We start from the raw sequence: 22,877 nt of genomic DNA on the forward strand, positions 1-22,877 counted from the left end.
ACACTTAAATTACCTACATTTGTTATTAAGAGAAAGGACCCCTAAGGATGCGGGATATAATTGTTTTTCAGTAACCCATGCTTGTCCAAAGAGCCGACTAACGGGATAGGGTGTTCAGGCTTGCTGACTTGGTTGACACATATCATCGTATCCCAATTGTGTAGATCGATGCTCATGCTGTTGATCACTGGATTGTCTGGTCCAGACTTGATTATGTACAGACTGTCACCATATAGCTGGGGTATTGCTGAGTGCAGCGTTAAACGACAAACAAATATTGTATTTGTATGCATTACACTGTCAGAACTCTGAGGAAACAATGTTCTGGCATCCACGTCTTTACTGCTGCCGTATAGCTGGAATATTGCGAGTGTGGCATTAAAACAACAAACTATTTAGAGAAAATAATGGGAAATGACAACAACAACACATATCAAAAACAGATCAAGGTTTATTCGTAAGCATTGTATTCATAACACTGAAGATTATACCAGCGATGGACAACAGTCGAAGGATCTGCAGCCTACCCAGCCTCCCGTGGGGACAAGTAGTCATCTGCAGCCACAAGGATGAACAGGCAGGACCCAACATCCTTAAAGAGGGACTAAGCTCTGCTAATTGGAAGTCCCAGCACATTTCAAATCACCACAGCTCTTTATCAAATCTCATGTAGCATTTAACAAAGATCAATAATTCACTTAAACAATGTCTGTTTCACGCATGGCACAATTACAACATTGATAGATTCTAGCTTCACCTGCGGATGAGAAGCAGATCACCAAGTCCCCCTTTAATTGTCCCTTACACTGGTCTTGTCTGCCTGTGGTAATGTGCTCTTGGTATTCAATGTTTTAAAGGCCTATCACCCTCATTTTGTGTGTGCAATAGCCTCATAATAATTAAACATGAATGTGGAGGTACGATTTGGAGGTACAGGGCAAATTGTCTAATGCATAAGGGCACCGTAAATTCTATTTGAGCCCATACTGACCCATTGACCCACATGATAATCTAGTGGACTGATTCTTATTATTTTATTATTTATCATTTTCTCTTATCCATTTCAGTTGATTCAATTTGCTATTATCTATCATGCAGTAAACATGATTACAGGCTGTTTGATGATGGATTGTCTATTATTGCTTTATGTAATCAGGACTGCATTCGTAAAAATCATCTTAGTGAATTTGACAACAAAACAATTTTTCACTGTCACTTCCTTAACCAATTTTCTTTATGCTGCCATACGAGATGAACATTTTTTAGCCCAATCTGTAACTGAGATCAATACCATTTCGTTATAAATGTATGTTCTTTGTTGAACCTATGAACAAATACTTTGGCTGAAACCAATGACGCTCATATTCAATTGTGCAATGATCACACACAAATACAATCTAATGGTGATAATTATCCAAAAGTTGCAATTTAAGGAATAAATCAAAAAAAGATTAGAAAGCAAATTTCATGTTAGTTGTGCAGCCTTAACCTAAACAATCTGTGAATTTGATCAAGAACAACACATTTTTCATAGCATATACCGTAAGAAAACCCCCAGTTTTAATTAGGTTGTGAAATTGTGTGATATGTTCATGAAATAATCCAAATAACTCAGTTAACTTTTTAGGAAAAATAACAAGCTGGAAAAATATGATAGTAAACGAAATACATGAAATTCAGTTGAACTTACAATTAAGATCAATGAAATTAAGTCTAAATGCTCAAATTGTACTGAACCAACTGTGAACAATATTCAACATCAGTCATCGGTAAAGCTTATTACAATATGTTGTGTATATTTCCACGGTTAGGTCTGGAAACCTATACCCTGTTATCTCTTCCTCAAGGTCATCTTTGAGAAAGACAAAACATTAACTTGACATCTTCATCAATACTATTCAATGAAGTTGGTGTATCAGTGTCACAACAACCTAACAAACAATTAATCTTACGAATATAATTTTTATATATTCTTAAATTTGACATAAAATTTGTCCATATGTTGCCATCTGCTTGATATCCATTACTTGTGAAGTGAAATATTATTGGCCAGGTTTTATGTCTCTTGTTTGCCTGCCTGGATCGCATAACATTCAAAGCTCAGTTTGGATTACATCATGATTCTCGACCAGATCAATCTATTTGCTTGTTTTATTCAGTTTCCTGTTCGTTGCTATTAAGGGATTTATATGACTTAGTTATTCTGGGAGTGCAAGTGGACCCAAAGTCCAAACTTTAGAGGTCCCAGTTTAAAAAAGAAGGGTTCCCAGAGAAGTATAAAAAGAGGAATACTGTAATCTACTGCGGACAATACATGATTGTGCATGTACAGAGGCCGTTGGTTAATGTTTAACAAAAGACAGAGTTCTTCAACTGAAACCATCCATGTTAGTGTGAAAAGTTGGTGTAAAAAAAGATATTTTCGTAAATGAATACCTGTGAAATTATTTTTTAAAGCAAAACTGAACAGGTCATACTTCAACAGGTAATTAACGCATATCCATGTAAATTTGACTTGATCTACATTCATTTTCTATAGAAACATGTTACCGATACAAAAATCACAGAGGCCAATACATGGTAGAGATGCCAAATCAACAGAGACAAGCAGATTAATATGACAAACTTTGAACAGAGCAGCTGAAAACAATGACAAGATGGTCACCATGCAAGAAACTGTCTATGAACTGCCCTTACCACTAAACTGCAACAAAACAAATTACGTGAATACAAGTTTCCATGGTGATTGTACAGAGATAGAGATGATATTTTCAATTCTTGATACAGAACTTGGCGGCTGAAGAAGTGGAGGAAGTTGATGGGAAGGATGTAGATATCACTGGCTGTCACTGTTGATCAGAAGTGGGCAAATCACAATGGGCACGTTTAGAGGTTTTGTACACATTTACATACCAGGGTGCACGCCGGTTCAACGTCAGCGTATGTGTTATTGTCACTTTCTGGATTCATCAACATCATCAAAGAGTTATACATCATGGAGCACTAATCGGAATATTTCCTTAGCGATAAAAATACGGCTATCCTTCTGTGCAAGAACAAATGAATGCACAAATCCTAGTGGTGGGTCTTGATCAACCTGAAACAAAGCACAGCACATCTTAACATAAAAGGATGAGGTGAGGTGAAATTGGGTTTAACGTCGTACTTAAGAATATTTCGCTTATATGACGACGTGCATGTGGGTGTATGTGTGGCTGCTTGTACTAGCCCAGACTGAAGCTGGTTTTATAGTGCTAGCTCACTGAGATACCATCCCGCAGTTAAGCATGAGTGAGTGAGTTTAGTTTTACGCCGCTTTTAGCAATATTCCAGCAATATCACGGCAGGGGACACCAGAAATGGGCTTAACACATGGTACCCACACACGGATCAAACCCGCGACCTTCTGCTCTCCGGGCAGCCGCTCTAACCACTACACCACGGACGCGGTCATCAAAAGTATGTCGTGATTAACCTTGAATTATTTTGAGGATGACCAACATGACTAAGGGGTCCCTAATCTCCAGCATCATGGCTCTATGCATGAAACATTATTGGTAGCATCCATGAGATTCTGGGCCTAGATTTTCTAAGCTCTCTTAGCGCTAAGATAGTCGTAAGTGCCAGAAATGGACTTCACACATTGTACCCTTGTTGGGAATCGAACCCGGGCCTTCGGCATGACGAGCGAACACTTTAACCCCTGGGCTACCCCACCGCCCTAGACACTATGGAGTTAATAATAGTCTCTACTGAACACAAAAAAAAGGTTGGGAATAAATGTACCACAAGCTTGAATAGCTAGTGCAAAGAAATGTTGTGATTTGAAAATATAAACAAGAAGACAAAGTCATCAATATCCCCCGCAATGGCAAAATACTCTTCATGATTATGTCTACGAGTTATGATTATGTCAAATATTTAGGTGTGTATATAGAAAAGAGGAAGGAGAGTATTGAAAGATTTTAAAGTTCTGCTCCAGAAAGCAGCACTACCAATTTCAGTCTAAGTCAAACTTGTTGCCATGGAAATGCCAAAAAATATTTTATTCAGAATTTCAAAACAACCAAAAGGCACCAGTACACCACCAGACCAAGATATGTGCCAAGTTTGGTGAAGAAACATCGAACGGTTTTAGAGTTCTGCTCCGGAAAAGAGCACAACCACCAATTTCAGTCTAAGTCAAACTTGTTGCCATGGAAACCAAAAATATTTTATTCAGAATTCCAAAACTACCAAAAGGCACCAGTACACCACCAGATCTATCTATGTGCCAAGTTTGGTGAAGAAATGGTGAACAGTTTTAGAGTTCTGCTCCGGAAAAGAGCATTACCAACAATTTCAGTCTAAGTCAAACTTGTTGCCATGGAAACGCCAAAAATATTTTATTCAGAATTCCAAAACTACCAAAAGGCACCAGTACACTACCAGATCTATCTATGTGCCAAGTTTGGTGAAGGAATATTGAACGGTTTTAGTGTTCTGCTCCGGAAAAGAGCACTACCAACAATTTCAGTATGTCGAACTTGTTGCCATGGAAACGCCAAAACTATTTTATTCAGAATTCCAAAACTACCAAAAGGCACCAGTACACCACCAGATCTATCTATGCGCCAAGTTTGGTGAAGACATATCGAATGGTTTTAGAGTTCTGCTCCGGAAAAGAGCACTACCACTAATTTCAGTCAAAGTCGAACTTGTTGCCATGGAAACGCCAAAAATATTTAATTCAGAATTCCAAAACTACCAAAAGGCACCAGTACACCACCAGATCCATGTATGTGCCAAGTTTGGTGAAGAAATATTGAACGGTTTTAGAGTTCTGCTCCGGAAAAGACAAATGTGCACGGATGGACGGATGCACACACGCACGCCACACGGACGGAGTTCATTTTAATACCCCCGCAAAATCGTGTTGCGGGGGATAAAAATGTAATCAGTAGAAGGTTTGACGTTGTAAATGTGAAGTCTGTGTGGGTTTTATTATTTGTGGGGGAAAAGGTGAATAAACTTTATGAATGAATGGGAAAGACATTCAGGACAGTTGGTAGCTATGTGGAAAACTAATCAATCACTCAGTCAATATAGTTAATTGGAACAGCCATGTTTTGGCTACACAAGTACTTGTAACGCAAGGTGGTGCAGGCAATGTTAGATGGCCCTTCCTAGGACATGTGTACTCACCTTCTGCTGTCCCATGATGTTCACCAAAAGGTAGCCATTCTCTATAATGAGGGCATCAACGGCAGAGCACATTCTTGCCATGTTACCTGGCAGGTTCTGAAAGTGAAGTTGAATGTAAGATTACTTCTGTAACCAGTCTAAGTAAACTTAGGCTCAGTATTATTTGTTACACTGATATACTGAGTCTAACAAAACCTTGTGGAAGGTCGCGTCAGATAACCTTTGAGCGACCTATGACCGTCCAATCAAAGGCGAGACGGCCGAACGGATTTAACCAATCAGACAACGGCTACTATTTAGGGTTCGGCGGGACTTACAAAATGGATTTTCTCGTCCCCGGTCGCCAAAACTGATCTCCCAACAAATGAAAATCTGCATAAAACACTGATATTTGACTTGCAGTATATACGCATTGGGGTTCCAGTTGACATGGTTATAATAAGCTAATATTTCCGAGATGACATGCTATAATACTGACAAAACGCTATTTTCAGCGAATGTTTACTCACAGCTGTGGCATGCATCACTAGGAACCGATCGTATGGAAAATAGCATTTGGAATCGTTCGGGTCCAAACTTTTTCGAGGTAAAAGTTTGAAAGGTATGTGCAAATGTCCACTTTCGCGATTTGGTAAGCTGTGTTCTGATTGGTCAATTGGAAAGGTTCCCTGACGCGACCTTTCACAAGGTTTTGTTAGACTCAGTATAGCAGTGTAACAAATAATACTGAGTCTAAGTTTACTTAGACTACTTCTGTAACACAACACCCACTACAGGCTTTAACAGGGCCCTGTTACACAAAGCGATCTTACGCTCTGCTGATCAAAAGTCCAGGTTAAAAATTCAATTCTTTATCACCTCAGTTCCCAAATTTCAATCATTACAAATGAATCCAACAAAGGACAGAACTATTCCTTCGAAAATAATACATCAGAGCCAATTATGTTTTTGCTTTGGGAATTCCCTGACAATATTCTTTTTTGGAATTGTAGAAATCTGATACATTGAGGAAATAAAAATTAACTCAATCATACTGAGAATAGAAGCCTGACCACTGCCTGGCTGATTAGAAAATGCTAAAATGGTGTTTTAAGTCTCCTTGTATTGGCACTGTTACCCATCATATGTATCATGATGAAAAATACTGACATCGTGCACTGCCTATGACTATGCTTAAGTGTACACAACACTGAAAGAACTTGTGTACACAAAGGAATTTTGACCAGCACACATGTAGATATTAAGAGAACAGTCAGCTACTGAAGAGTCTGAATGCAAATCAGGGTTAGAAACTGATTTGTATTTTCACTAGTCCATACACATTATCTGCTACAGAATTTCTTAATGGTAAATGTGGTAGTCCACAAGGAAACATCACCAGTCCTTCTTTATTAGGCCAAATAAAAAAGAAATTGTGGTTCCGACTACACCTCTTTAAAATTTAGGGTAGGTAGGTTGGATTTTGTTTTTTTACACATTATTTTTAGAAGTAAAGTACAAACTAAGAACACATTTATCAATGTGTAATTGTTTATTCAATCAAGCTTGCTGCCATCATATGACTTTCTCTATCAGAATGACCGATATCTGTTGGTGTTGGGAAAAACCAAGGTATCTGAAAGCTTATTTTATTCATTCCGCTGAAACAAAATAGGGTCGGCACCAGAAGTCAAGGGTCGGTCATGTAATCAGAACCACAACATTATTTTTTTTAGGCCTTAATACTCATCACTGGCAACTGAGCTTATATGAATTAATAACTCTGTAACATTAGCTAGTCATACAGGGTTTTACATAGCTCTTCGAAACTAGGAGTCCTGGGGACTCAGGGCATATTTCTTTGAGAGTCCATTTCCAAAATTGGGAGTCAATCAATTTGCATGAAATCAATGATAATGGATGCTTCCCATTTGATAATGATTACATTATGATATGTGTTACTTTCAATGTCATTAGAATAATTATTGTAAATAAAATGTTTACACATAAATATTGGATGTCATTACAAACTCAGAAAGTTCTTTCCCAGAAAAAAATGATATATTCCGTCCACAAGGACTCACAGGATTTTAGTTTTGGGGTACTTCACCAAATTTCTGCATCCAATACGCAGGAATCTTGCGTCCCATAAAACCCTGGTCATATCTGTACTTGCAGACAGCTAGTACAGCACACATTATTCAACCTATGCTGGATACAAAATATATCTGAATACTTCTTATAGACTGATATTCAACATATTCTTCACCACCACCAAATGCTGTTTTTATTAATGCCAGTTTTAAAGCCTAAGTCCACTGAGACATGCCTCAGTTTAAAATGAATTCCCTTCTGAATCATTCCCCAAGTCATCCAACCCGTTTGATCACCTTCATTAAACCCTGATTTGATATGACCTTGTACAATGTATTATGCATGTGGTCAGGATGTAAACACAGACCACAAGTTGGATGTTACTGTGTAATATGATAACTTATACTTAGATTACCATTAATTTCTCCATGACAGCTTGCTTTCCTGTGTACAATTGTCCTTCATACATCATCTGGGTTTCATCCTGAAAACAGAATTGTTCAGAAATAAATATTCAATACCTTTGGTGTTTGTATTGGTATGTATATCATTTAATGCAGCACTCAACAAAGTTTCAGCTACATGACTGCTGCATGTTCAAGAATCCTGAGGACAATATCATGAGCAACAATACACACTGTCTTAACCAGAATGTCTACAGGAGTGTCTTTGTCAAATGAGTCATCTACTGAACACAAACATTTCTTTTGAAAAGGTATTTGGTTGAAATTCATTAACTTGAAAGCACAGTGTTGTCAAGTGAATATTATAAACATACCGACACTGATCAATCATTAGTTTAACACAGGCACTATTCACAATAAAATAATGCTCACTAACCAAGTGATCAGCATCTGTGCTGCATAGTTGCTATATTCCTCCACTAAACCATGAAACTAAATGAATTTGAAGATTTTCCTGAAAATTTGACTTGATCAATCTTTTGAACATTAGTCCAATAACCTTTACTCAAATTCACATAACCATAAGGATAACCAAAGGAGTACCTTTTCCTTAGGATCATTAAGATCGTTTGATTGTCAATGGAATGTCAAGACCTAAGGATACTGTTAAGGGTTGTTTCATCGTATAGCTAAACCATATGATCTTGAAGGGATTCCACGGGCAAAGTATAGAGTAAAATAGGGTTACACTTGTGTTACCCTGATTCGTGGATATAAGTGAAGTGCACCAAAATCATATTTTAAATGCACAATTTCATTTTGTATACTCACTGATTATTTTATTCACTGATTCAGCAAACTGAAAATACCTAATATTCAACTCGTGAATGAAACATTTGTTTACCAAAGCCATTTGCAATCATCACCCATTGACTGTTACAATATATCACTATGTACGACAGCCCATTGCAGTAAGTATTGACACCCAGGAAAGCAGACGACGAGATGTTAGAAGGTTGTTGATAACGGTATCTTTTTAATTGACATTTTGTAAACATAAAATTTGGTATTAGGGGCATTAGTGCTCTTGGGCTATTTATCTCAGTGTTGGGCAATTAAGATTCAGTGTGCTTACGTGTAATGCAGAGATTCGGAACATATTTGTCAGTGAGGTGTGGTATTGTGTGTACATCAAAAGTACCGCTTCGTGACATCATACAAGACTTAATTAACGAGATAGCATGGTTATTACCGAGATCCACGAATCAAGGTTATCCACGAATTTAGGTTACGGTTCTGTATCTACTCTAACAGTATGGACTGAAGAGGTGCAGATCAGTGAGGTTGGATTGCAGATGGAATCACATTAGAGCTATTTAAGATGCACACTGTAAACTGCAGTTTGCCTTAGTTGTAAACTTTGAAACATAGCATTTGGCAGGACCTACCATTAATAACTAGTCATTACATCCATCATCCGGAAGAGACTCACCTCTCAGACAATCTAACTGTCATTACAGCACTTGTGTAACAACACACAACTATATACGTAGACATACAACAACATAATCATGAAAGTTGATGGGAGAAAGTGAATTGCAAACATTCTTGTGAACGGTGATGCAGGTTCAGAGATCGGCAACTTCACAAGACCTTCGGGCTATTATCTAACATATCACCGTTTACTGTAAATCTACGTCATTTCAAAATTATTTCCCTCAAAACAAGCATCCGGCAACATCTTACGATTTGAGTTCGCCTCACCCCTGAAATGGAGACGGGAATGCAGTACGAATGTTTCGCCGCAGTTTGACATACCGTGTAAACATGAGTCAGATTTTGTCGTAGTACGATCTTGTCTAAAGTTTCATAGTAGTTTTGAACGAACTGATGGGCAATGAGTTTACATTGTTCCATTTCCCCCATTTTGCGATCGTGAGCACCTTGCGGTGATTTTCGAAATGCACGTTTGCCAATCTCGCGAAACTACATTCGGAACAACTCGGCTGTGTACGACCCGGTACTCAAGTCCGTTTTCGTGAAGTTCAATATGTAAGTTCCGATTGCGATGATGGCGCGATTTAGCGAGATTGGGTTCTACAATCTCACAGATTCCATAAAGGAACGAATGAGTACATGTTAAACGTTTTTGAAAAAAAAATAGTTGGAAAGTGGCACTTATATATTGTTATGAAATACAAACATGATAAGCCTCACAGGTGGAACATTACGGAATTTGTGTACATGACTAAACAGTTTATTCTAATTTCGGATAAACCGCAAACATATTTTTAACAGAAATCGGGAAAACAAAATTACAGGCGGTATTTTCAAGATGTTATGGTTATAAAAAAGGTATATTACACATTCTGAGAGGGAAGAAATCTAATTAAGCACATAGATTATGATTTACAAGGCATACACTAACTGGCTCATAAGCCTGCTATCTTTGTCAGTGGAACTTGTAAGTGTATCCATGGAAGTTCAGGTTGATTTTGTTGGCGACCAAAATCTCGGGAAATGTGTAGACTGTTATTAGGTATGATTTATCAAATGATTTATCAAATAACAGGGCCGGATACAGCTTTTTGAGAAAGGGGGTGGGGGTGCTCACTATTGCACACTTCATTTTCACGAGAGTTTCAATGGTCATTTAATGAACTTTCAGGACAAAAGGGGGGTGCGCACCCCTGCAATTTTAGTGCAAACCCCCAACCCCCTCTGGATCCGCCTATGAATAAATACACTTAACTCGAACTCCGGTAAGAGTTCCTCCCGTTCCCACATCCCAAATAATATTTATCAATATACTAAAATTATTAACAAAACTTAACACAACAATTACTAGAGAACTCACAAAATGACTAACAGTCCAAAATTTATGCTAGGGTTAGGTTTAGGGTTGGGGTTACGGAAGGAACTCTTTCCCGATCTCCCAAGCCTATGTAGGGTTGTTGTCGACAATGTACAAACAGTACCTTTCATCATATAATTCACACGACTGTTTATGTGACAGTGAGATACAAATCATGATTTCAATTTTGTCATCGTCGGCAAGGGTAGTACAGATGTGTTCCAAATTTTACAGAAACGTACCCTAGCCCAAATTAGAATACAGAAACATACCCTAGGACGAGTCCATTCTGCAGTGTGTCTTTTTCTTGATCGGAACCTTCATACTGTTGTATTAGATCCATTTAATTGCATTATATAAGAAATGAGCATACACAGTAGCGAATATTTCACAATGCACAATACCACTTGCAATCAGTTGAACAGGATCATCTACATGTTGCGTCTAAGGTACCAGGTAGATTCTACATTTCTGTGTTTTGACGTTTTTAGGGTACATTTCTGTACACGGAAACACACCTTGAGTACATATGTGTAAAACCTGATGACCACCTTTAGCGTAAGTATGAGAGAGATAAACTCACCTCAGAAAATTGGTAGCATAGACTCAATATGTTATAGGTAGTTTATGTTGATATGCATACAGATATGAAATACAAATTCACCTGTCCTTGCTATTGTTTGTTGTACAATAATGAGTCAGCGTCTCTTTGGTATGTTCATGTAAAATGTAATACTAACTACAGGAGAGGGATTCATTCGAATAAACCTTCTAATCTATCTTGTCAAAACAGATTAACACAAAATATATATTGCCAATATGGTGTGAGTCAGTGTTGTGGAACAGAGGTTTCTAAAACTGGAAATTCTAGTAGACTCTATTTAGTATGTTCAAGTACATACGTTTGTATGAAGGAACAAAGTGAGAAATATACCAGGGATAGAAATACATTTTTTTTAAAGTGTGCCTTAGGGCACCAGGCAAAGATTTTAAGCGTGCCTTTCAGAAATCAAGTGTGCCCACATCTTTTTCAGAATAAATGACTATAGCAATGATGATGATAATTTGAAGAATTTTGTGACAGGTTCACTTGTTCAATATATCAATCATACACAATTACCTCCTCAATACTCGAACTATCAGTACTCCCATCACTCTAAATGGAAAAACAACCACATTTTTTTATATCATCCATCATAATTCCAGTGATTTCCTGGGCGATAAAGTCAATAAATGTTTTTAGCTGTTTGTAATTGCGTAAGTGTTTTGTTTTGGGGATTAAATGACTAGAGGTGAGTTATGTCTCTAAAACTTTAGGCGTGTCTTAAGGGCACCAAGAACCTTTTTTATCCGTGCCATTTAAATAGTTAGTGTGCCATGGCATGCTAATATATGGGGTATTTCGAACCCTGTATACCATTTGAAAATGAGTTTCATTTCATCACCTATGGGGGCGGTGGGGTAGTCTAGTGGTTAAAGCGTTGGCTCGTCACGCCGAAGACCCGGGTTCGAATCCCCACATGGGTACAATGGGTGAAGCCCATTTCTGGTGTTCCCCGCCGTGATATTGCTGGAATATTGCTAAAAGTGGCGTAAAACCAAACTCAGTCAGTCAGTCATCACCTATGAAGAACCAATTTTGGATGGATAATTTCAACAGCAGCCAAACTGTGCAGTATTCCAATACTCAGGGATTTACAGGACGCAAATTCCTGCATCCTATACGCAGAAAAATTGACAACAGATGCAACAAAATTTATTAGCGCGTCCACAGGGACACAGAAAAAGTCCAAATGCTTTTTGTAAACATTTTGATCAAGTAACAATAAGTTATCATTGAGTCTGCTACTAATTTGCAATTTAATTACTGTAACAATGTGATGATCATGATACACAATACAATAACAGTAACTGAATTACAACAATATTACAACATAGTATTAATAATAATATTTAAGTTTTGTAGTCCAGGACACCTGAAAATTAAGAGTATGAGTCCCAGGGACCCTCCAATACAGGCCTCAATGTTAATCCCTGGATACTGGTATGCAGGTGTGTCATAACATGTGAGACATATGTGCTATGTTTATGCTGGAATTTTATGTATGAAGGCTTGCATGTGTGAATAATCACTAGATATCTTATGCATTGATAAGTTCCAGAAATATAATAATACAGCAGAAATCATAGATCCATGTATTGTTTTTTTATTTGTTAGGAAAATGTCATCAAAGCACACTCCACGGAACTTGATCCAACAATATGCTGACAATGTTGCGACAGAGAAAAGCACCCATCCAACGAGGAAGAGAAGGCCTGTATCTCAGTCGCCAACATATGGTTCATCTTCCAAATCAGCTTCTGCATCAAAGCGACAGCGAACTGCCACTGAAGAGGACTTAACTCCAAGGCACCTTGTATGTGAATGGGTTTGGATATTAAGAATTGGTATAGATCTTTGTATAGTGTCTTATTCCCCTTTTTAGTTTGCTTTTTCATACCCCCTGCCAATACATTTCCTCTTTGCACCCATCTTGTCCCTCTCTGACCCCGTCCCTTTTCTCTCTCTCTCTCGCACGCACCGCACGCACGCACACACACACACACACACACACTTTATTAGATGAACAGTTTCCACAGTAGTGGACCCATGAAGATCCAGGTTAGACCCATGCTTTTTGTAAGAGGCCGACTAACGGGATCAGTTGGTCAGGCTTGCTGACTTAGTTCACACAAATGTGTAGATCGATGCTCATGCTGTTGATCACAGGTTTGTCTGGTCCAGTCTTGATACTTTACAGACTGTAGCTGGAATATTGCTGAGTGAGGTGTTAAACAACAAGACAAAACCCACAGTAGTGTGCAGATATATATTTTTGGATATTTGAAAGAATAGTAATGTGTCAATTTTTTCATGACACGACCAAACAAACTAAAACCCTAAGCCCACCCACTCATCTCCCTTCCTTTTCCCACAGGAGCAAACACACCCTATTACAAATGACCAGTCCCTGATGATGTTAGTCATAGTCATGGTTTTACCTCAAATTAGTTCAACTATAGTATTTTAATACATGTTTCAAGAAATACGGTATCTAAAGCTGAAATGAACGTACCTTTGCAGACAGATTCACACGATATTTCAGATTCAAGGTTTTATTGACACACAAGATACTGCAGTTCCATCAACACGAAAGAGCAAGAGAGTTGGGGAGTTACCTCCCCCTTCCTCCACCAAGGTAAAAAAATCACGACGGCGATCCTCCCTTGGGATTCCATCTATGGATAAAGTTGTTAATGAGTTTACACCAAGGACAATGATCAAAGGCTTTTTGGATCAAGGTGAGTGTTATCGGAAACTGCTGCTTTCCCAGTGTTCACGAATAGTGTCTGACCCTCTGAAAAATCCGGCAGATTCGTTGGTGGTCCGATGGAAGTCTACCACCTGCCGGCCCCAGTGTCCGACTATATGTTTCACAATGACTTTGACTGAAGTTGTCGTATGTGACACATCACACTTGTTTGCTGTTTACAAATGTTACGTTTGTTAATAATTTCAATGCCACTTATAAGAAGTGTTAAATCTGAAATGTGTATTTAATTTTTATTCTATGGGTCCTGTGAATTTTCAGTGGGTCAGACATACCTCTGAAACTTACAGGACGCAATGTCCTGTTACTTTGAAACACCATTCGTGAACACTGCTTTCCTTACAGTGTACTGTAAAATTAGGTTTCTAACTGTTTGATACACAGTTCCTATGTTGCTGTATTTAAGTAACTATGTCTTGACACCTTCAGCTGCAATGTTTTGTGAGATGAGGAAATGAGATAAGTGCTTGCAATAATTTTTCCGCTTCCAGCAAGCAAGGTGAGCTTGATACTCCTAAATGTAACAAGCACATCTTGAACATTGATGGCTGTGTATTTGGAATTACTTTTTAGTCTGTAACCAGCAACAAAAGTTGAGACGTTTGGTTTTTGATTTCTTTACTTCAGAGTCATTAACATTTCTGAAAACTGTATTCAAAGATAATACACTTGATATGTTAAGCAAAGATAGTTCACTGGAAAATTTCAGCAAAGATAATCTACTTGATATATTTGGTAATGACAATTTTAATTGTAGGTTTGGAACAAACGCCAGAAGTGAGAGTTGCCAAGGGAGATAAATCTGTTGCCCGGTCAAGTGTGGGAGACCTTCCCAACAATGAAGTGAGCTTCCAACCCATAGAAGCCAGGTAACTGCTTTAATCAACTACACAAACAGTATAGAAACCTTCTTGTGACAATTGGGCCGGTGGGGATTGTGTTTTGGTCTGTGGTATCACTAGTGGCTACAATATCTAGGGTATCAATGGTGCTGCTGGGTTAGATTAAGTCTTCAGTAACTATGATAAATGTAAGAGGTGACCAATTTTGGTGTGTGACTTGTTTGATTGTGTGGATCAGATGATGAGCAATCTTCTCTGGAATGTATGTATACATGGTGTTATCATAAAGCTGGAACAGTGCTGGGATAAACAGCAACAATGTCATTACTGTATGTAAGGAATGAAAGTTATTTTTATATCAACTGTTGGAGAGAGTGAGTATGGCTTTATGCTGCTTTTATCAATATTCCAGCAATATTACAGTGCTAGACACCAGGTACATTGTACCCATGTAGGGGAATCAAACCCGGATGTTGTGCTTTGACCATACAGCAACTACACTGACCAGCGTCCTGATCCACAAACTGTTCATAAAGTTACGACCTGTCGTAGCTCCATAGTTTATCATAGGCTTACGAATGTCGTAGCGCTACGAACGCTTTGGGGATCGGGACCCAGAATCTTTGGAACAGGATCCTTAAAACATACACTAGTTCACAATTACCACCTGTGAGGAAAGACTCATTACGATACTTGCTTCCAGTTTTCATGAGAATAAGCTGACCAAGCAAGCACGGAAGTCCCGTGGTGGCAGGCAGAGGCTGCCCATCAACATCGTCCGTCGTAGAAGTGAAAAACTTGCCAAACAGCAGCAGACTGGAAAAGAGCTGGAGTTCTCAAGTGAAGAAGAGGAGGAGTACAGTGCCGAGGAACAGGTAAACAATGAGATGCCAACAATAATCCTGCTGTATTATCATCCTAATAATTGTGTTAAGACACAGTTTTGTGTATTTGTCTAGATTCTCAAGATCGCATGCTTGTTGTTTTACGGTGCACAGCCAAAAATATTCCAGCTATATGACGGCAGTCTGTACATAATCAAATCTGAACCAGACAAGTCTGTGATTAACATTATGAACATCAATTTATGTAATTGGTAAGCGATGATGTTTCACTCTCACTCACTCACTCACTCACTCACTTGTATATTCAGACTATGGAGATAGGCAGAGAAGCTAACAGATCAAGGAGAAAGAGTGCACACAGGTCCTTGCATGATGTATCCGACACTTCAGCCAAAGATGATACGTCCGCTTCGGAATCACCAAGGAAGTCACTGTCCCATAGCAGAGTCACACCGTCCAAAAGACAGTCCATGGCTTCTTTGAAGAATGTTTCTGGTGTTACACCCAGCAAGAGTTTGTCTATGTCTCGTGCTGATGCTCACCTCTCTCCAGATAGTAGTGTCAAGACCAGGACACCTAAGGAGACCAGATCGCCAAGAAGAGGCACTCCCAGAAGCAACAGACGCTCAGGCAGTATGTCAGTGTCTCCCAGATCCACTGTCAGTGATTACAAAGTCAAAAGTGCACATGCCATGGAGCAAGGAGGAGGGGACATGATAGCAGACGTGGAAGAGGATGTGGATTCTGAAGGGTCTTCTGTTATTAGAGAGAAAAGTGCATCGAAATCGAAATCAAGAATAGACGATGATGAGGAATTGGGTTCTGACCATGAACAGAGTCAAAACAAATCCAAGTCCAGAAGAGATAGTTTATTGGACAGTACTTCAAGCAGACATGATGAAGGTAGCAGGCCTGATTCGAGGGCAAACTTATCAAGATCAAGGTCAAGGTCAAGAGTTGAAGATCAGGGTCATTCGTCTCCAAGTCGAGGTGATTCCAGGCTGGGTTCCGAAAAAAAATCACGTTTGAGTGTAAAGGATAGACCAAGCCCTAAATCGAGGTCGATGTCCAAATCAAAACTGGCAGAAGGATCAGATAATGAAGATGAAGGTAAGTTATTTTTGATGACTGAAAGATGAAATGTCTTTGTTTCTCATACTGTGTTGTCCCTATACTTAAGGATTGGGTTGGTACCATATATATGACCTAGATGATTGAATGCCATTGAACCCCATGTTACAGAAAATGATGATGACTTGTCATCACACATGACAAAGAGCACCGGCTATATACCGTATGACTTTCCTGAAGACGAGCCTCGTAGTGGCCGGTCCTCTCCTAGGCACACGTCAGGACTTGTGGACAATGTCTACGACTTCCATGATGATAGCCCTTCCAAAAAGATCATTGGAAAATTGGTGCAGACTTTACAACAATCTGCATCAGCAGGTAAACATCGTTTTGAATTAAAGGCAGTCCTGGAGCATTTGAGGTTTATACATACGTTTTGTCATTGTGAGCCAGTTTGTTCTTATATTTGTGCTTCATGTTTGGTTAAGGAGATGTTTATGTTCTGTTGTCTGAAGAAAATAATTACCGTATATTACCGTCTATAAGCCGAATTTTGAGGACCCCAAAAAACAACACAAAAAAACGTTGCAATTTGCGGAAACATTGATTTGTAATTTTAAAAGACATTATTTTTCCTTATCCTGACTCATGCTCTTTTTGCTTGTCTTCTTCTTCTTGCGAACATAGTGGAACACTTGTATCTCCCTAATTGAAGCTCCCTTCAATTTAAAATCACTAATTAGTATTCACCACGAGTTACCTCCTTTCCACAAGCGCGGGAACGAGGGCGCCACCTCTACCCATGTGCCTCACTCTCTCCTTCTTCGCCCAGTGAGCTGGACGTGAGAGCGCCTGTGTCTCCCGACACACTATATCCTTTGAATTATATTTAGTTAGTTACCTCGTATAGACATCTATAGAGGTTTAGCTAGTATCCTTCAACGATTATATATTGATATTTAGTCGTTTTTCTACAGTTTATTCAATGACCGCGTTTGTTTCAGTGGATTACGTTGATGAAAATTCTGTACTATTGCAGATTACGCTTTTATGCTGCTGCTGATCCGCCTTTAATATGATGTACGGCCATGTTTATTATATTCACATTGCAGTTGCGGTACTAATTTATCCAATTCTACCTTTTATTAATATTTACTTTGCATTTGGCACGCACAGCAGATAGGTCGCGATGCAGAGTCTAGTATGACTGATACACGGAACCCCTCGCCAGTCTACTGCTGTTGGCCGACTCCCCCCGTGTGGTGTTCCGCTAGAGTGGTGGAGAGGTGTGGGGCGTAGTCCGCCATCTCCAAGAAGCATCCTGCTTCCCCAGACATCCCATCGCCGCAGCAGAAGACTAGAGGGTTTTTTCTACTACATCTCAACAACCGAGACCGCTCCCATCGGTTTTGGGCCTGTATGATGATCAGCCGGTCATCATACCGATGTACATCAAAGATTGACCGATGTCGGCACAGATCAGCATGCAGCCTGATGTACCAACGCAGATATGCGATGATCGTCCTGAGGGTCCCATCATTACCAACACTCAACGCGAGACGCCGCGACACCCAGGGCAGCGTCCGACCTCTGAGGGAAAATCAACGAAGTCTACTAGGACTTTCTCAACCGAGATTGTTCCAGCCGATGACCTGGACCTCTACGATGATCAGCTGATCATCATCCCCGACGCACGCCACAAGGAACGACCGGGACAGCTACAACGACATCAGCAGAGATCACCATGCAGCCTGATGCCTCTACACTGATGTCGGACGATTTTCCGTGGACCCCTCCATTAACACCGCAGATAAAGCACCGGCGACCTCGCCGCAGACCATCCCAGAAGACATGATGCGACAAATTATGAACATCATCATGGAGGACCAATATCTGCGTAGCAGGGTCCGAAGCCAGCGAAGGCTCCAACGTGACAGCACCCCAGAGGCACCCCCAATCCAACGTAGCAGCCAGGGCGATGTCACCTTCGCTGAAGGAAGTCACGGACCACCTTGACGAAGGACCTAGATGTACAGCCTTCGCTAAGGCCTTCGCTGGCGAAAGGACCTAGATGTACAGCCTTCGGCTGGGCGAAAGAACCTAGATGTACAGCCTTCGCTAAGGACTTCTTCGAAGGCAGGATAGATCATCACCTTATGCGTTTCATCCCTAGATGTGGACTCGACCATCAGACATCACGGAAGCCTTCGCTGAAGGTCATATCGTCGTTCCTCTCGACCGACGCAGAGGAAGCTTCGCGAAGGCATGCGCCAAGGACACCTGAATCCAGATCATCATCATCTAGAAGGACATCGAGGGACTATAAAAGAGCTTCACGAAACTATCAACGCCCCTCACAAGTCTCGAAAGATCAACCCATAGACAAGTTGATCATCGATATCAAGTATAAGAACTACCATCGTTATATTGGTTCTGTTGAATCCATGACGACGTGATGTTCGCTTGCCCTAAATAGATCTAGAACGATCAATTAGACACTTATCACCAGACTTCGTAATACGACTTCTGAATATGATAAGATGATCCATGCGGCCCTACTTAGGCAAGCGGCCACGATCCCACATCCTGTTAAACACAGAGGCTGTTCACGGCAAGCGCTCATATATATATATTTATATATATATATATATACTAATCTCGACACCTTCGCGATGGTCGCTAAGGCTAAAGTGGCTCCAAGTCTACTTCACCCAGAAGATCTAGAAGGGATACTTCGAGAACTTCTCGCTAAGTCTCATGCTCACCGAGGAAGTCTCCTCCAAGGGTTTCATATACTAGCCACTCGCCATATATAGCTACTTTCGTCCAGTCCGTTTCAAGACGCCGCATAAGTTGATTATCAACTGTATGCCAGATGCCGCCTATAAGCCTACTGCGAAGATAATTGCTCAGGCTATTTACAACACAGAACGCCGCTGTATTAATAGTCAACGACATTTCATAGATCTTCACAGAAATCAACTATTCCGTGATAAATTGCTAATATACAATCCCGGACGACGATACGATTATCTACATGCGACCATTACGCATATCTGCAGACAATTCAATATCGAAATTGAACAGCAGCCTTGTTACAGCGAAAGTATAACTCTTAATCGTCAAAGTTTCTGAGAAGAAATATGTACAACAAGTTCAACGCTTAATTCTACAATTATGACGATACATTCATGTATACAGTCTACAAGCTCACAACTTGCAAGTTGTTTATACCCTTATATATAAGGAAGTCGGAATTATATTCAAAACTGAAATTACTTTCACGACAACCAGGAAAATAACCTACCCAGCATAAAATTACAGAGCGAGATATTTCGCAATTTTCGCTACCGGAGGTTTCAGCAAGCGTTACCATTAACCCTCAAACACGTGGTCACTTTCGGATAACTTCGAAGCTACGGTGAAGACCGACGCTTATGCTAATATCAACGACGACAAGAATTTATTCAAGGTGGGTTTTTCCCGCTACACCGTGACATCACAGCGGGTATTATACAGAATCAAAATGCCTTGTTCTGATTGGACAGCGAGGACAACGACCTACACAGAGGTCGATCTCTATTCACAGTTCAAGACTTACGCCACAAGTGACAACTATATATCAGTGAACGAGCAAGCCTCATTACAGTCCAGTTAACCTGAACATTCATGATTAGACTGCCTTTCTTCAAGTTAGAGACCTCCCTGTCAAGTTAAGACGAGGGATCGGCAGTCAGGCGATTTTACATAAAGTTCAACGAGGACAGACACACCTGGTTGTGCACCTACATCGCCAAGGACTTCGCAGCTTAATTACCTAGACGAAGATACAAGTGGATCTAAATCCACAGCGTTTCAGACTACAGCTGAATTTCATCAAGCTTTACTAACACAACTAGATGGTTAGTAAACCTACTAAACTTCTGTTTGGAGAATAAAACGGAAATTTCACTACCAACCTGGGGATATGAATATAGTGCTCAACACCTCACAAGTGAGGTTTATGAACACGCCTGGATGACATACTTGGACCCCATGATACGATGATTCTATCAAGATGGCCAGCAAGAGCACTGTAAATTTATCTCCACTAAACCAAACAGGAGGAAAAATGCAACAGATTATTTCCTCTATCATCAACTTTACGCAGAGTGAAGTCTCATGTACTATATCTCCATTTGGATCAGAACTGTCATACTACGTGCATATATGGATGGACCTATTCCGACCCTCCATGAGCTTAATACTCATGATATTATAGCTAACTTCTACAATTGTTCTACACAAATGTGATTGAAATAATGGAGGGTTTATTTCTGAAATCGATATGGTGGTTGCAAACCATTATCTGAGAGATATCACCACCGAGGACGTCTCAGGTATACACCAATTCGATCCCATGGTCCCTCGCACAACAGCTGACAGTTCCTCGGAGAAGATAAGTCAATCTAACAGATTTTACTTATCTTATAACAATACTAAATAGCTTCATGCTATATATAATTTACTTAAGTTCCTTTTATCATCACAGTACTATGATTATTACATCATACAATATATAAGTTAACAACTCTACAGAGTTTGTTATTATATATATTTACCTTAAGTTATTCATATCTTAAGAGTAATACTATGGTTACATGATAAATGCATTAGCTAACAAACTCTACAGAGTTTTTGGCTATTTTATACATAGCTTAAGTTAATTAAGCTAACAAACTCTACGGAGTTTTACTATTATATAGGTAACTTAAGCTAATTATACCTTAAGCATAGTACTATACTCATATTATTAAAATATATTGGCTAACAAACTCTAAGGAGTTTTGCTATTATATAGGTAGCTTAAGCTTATTCATATCTTAAGCTTAGTACTATGTTTATATCATATAAGTAGATTAGCTAACAAACTCTAAAGAGTTTTTTGCTATTTGGCTTAAGTATCATCATATTTCTAAGCAATATGGTTATATTATAACATGTATTAGCTAACAAACTCTACAGAGTTTTAGCTATTATATATGTAACTTGCTTATTCATATCTTAAAGCAGTACTATGTTTATATCATATAGGTATATTAGCTATCAAAACTCTAAAAGAGGGTTTTGCTATTATATATTTCAAACTTTTAAGTTTCATCATATTTTAAGCTTTTATGGTTACATTATAACATGTATTAGCTAACAAACTCTACGGAGTTCTTGCTATTATATATGTAGCTTAAGTTTTCCTTCATAAGCTCAATACTAGGTTTATATCATAGCTAACAAACTCTAAAGGGTTGTTTTCGCTATATTATACAATTAGCTTAAGTTTTCATCATATCTTAAGCAGTATGTTTACATTATAAAGGTATTAGCTAACAAAACCCGATTGAGTTTTGTTATTATATATATATAGCTTAAGTTTCATCATAACTTAAGCTCAGTACTATGTTTTTAACATAAAAGTATATTAGTTAATAAACTCTAAGGAGTTTATTTTGCTATATACATTTAGCTTAAGTCTAATCTTATCTTAAGCTTAGTACTATGGTTACACTATAAACATATTAGCTAATAAACTCTACAGAGTTTTTGGCTATTATATATGTAGCTTAAGTTAATAATATCTTAAGCACAATACTATACTCATATTGTAAAATATATTAGCTAACAAACTCTACGGAGTTCTGCTATTATATATGTAGCTTAAGTTCATTATATCTTAAGCACACTACTATACTCATATTGTAAAATATATTAGCTAACAAACTCTCACGGAGTTTTGCTATTATATATGTAGCTTAAGTTAATTATATCTTAAGCACACTACTATACTCATATTGTAAAAATATATTAGCTAACAAAACCCTACAGAGTTTTGCTATATATATGTAGCTTAAGTTAATTATATCTTAAGCTCAGTACTATACTAATATTATAAATATATATTAGCTAACAAACTCTACAGAGTTTGGCTATTATATATGTAGCTTAAGTTAATTATAGCTTAAGCACAGTACTATACTCATATTATAAAAAATATATTAGCTAACAAACTCTACAGAGTTTGGCTATTATATATGTAGCTTAAGTTAATTATAGCTTAAGCACAGTACTATACTCATATTATAAAAATATATTAGCTAACAAACTCTACAGAGTTTTGCTATTATATATGTAGCTAAAGCTTATTCATATCTTAAGCTCAGCATTATATCTATATCATATAAGTATATTAACTAACAAAC

The 22,877-nt window shown here is 38.7% G+C and overlaps 2 protein-coding genes across 4 annotated transcripts in view; one reads left to right on the forward strand and one right to left on the reverse strand.

The window, feature by feature from the left end:
* Positions 1-433: 433 nt before the first annotated feature.
* Positions 434-9,668, reverse strand: LOC124260284 (nuclear transport factor 2-like). The gene is made up of 4 exons (XM_046694557.1): positions 9,480-9,668; positions 7,673-7,741; positions 5,185-5,280; positions 434-3,097 (listed from the first exon to the last, which is right to left on the reverse strand). The coding sequence occupies exons 1-4, from the start codon at positions 9,585-9,587 to the stop codon at positions 2,987-2,989; spliced, it is 384 nt and encodes a 127-aa protein (XP_046550513.1). The 5' UTR covers positions 9,588-9,668; the 3' UTR covers positions 434-2,986.
* Positions 9,669-9,956: 288 nt separating this feature from the next.
* LOC124260282 (inner kinetochore subunit cnp20-like) overlaps positions 9,957-22,877 on the forward strand; it is a 37,816-nt gene continuing 24,895 nt past the window's right edge. Inside the window, exons 1-7 of one of the 3 annotated variants that reach the window (XM_046694550.1) lie at positions 9,957-10,016; positions 12,734-12,932; positions 13,662-13,857; positions 14,644-14,755; positions 15,432-15,603; positions 15,882-16,683; positions 16,816-17,022. In XM_046694550.1, coding sequence (XP_046550506.1) covers positions 12,738-12,932; positions 13,662-13,857; positions 14,644-14,755; positions 15,432-15,603; positions 15,882-16,683; positions 16,816-17,022 — 1,684 coding nt within the window. In that variant the 5' untranslated portion in view covers positions 9,957-10,016; positions 12,734-12,737. Of the gene's footprint in view, positions 10,017-10,971; positions 11,074-12,733; positions 12,933-13,661; positions 13,858-14,643; positions 14,756-15,431; positions 15,604-15,881; positions 16,684-16,815; positions 17,023-22,877 lie in introns of those variants that run through there. The other 2 variants (XM_046694552.1, XM_046694553.1) reach the window with 2 other exon arrangements.

The sequence above is a fragment of the Haliotis rubra genome, unplaced genomic scaffold, assembly GCF_003918875.1.
Source record: "Haliotis rubra isolate DU_JTF1 unplaced genomic scaffold, ASM391887v1 Scf76, whole genome shotgun sequence".
NCBI classification, from domain to species: Eukaryota; Metazoa; Mollusca; class Gastropoda; order Lepetellida; family Haliotidae; genus Haliotis; species Haliotis rubra.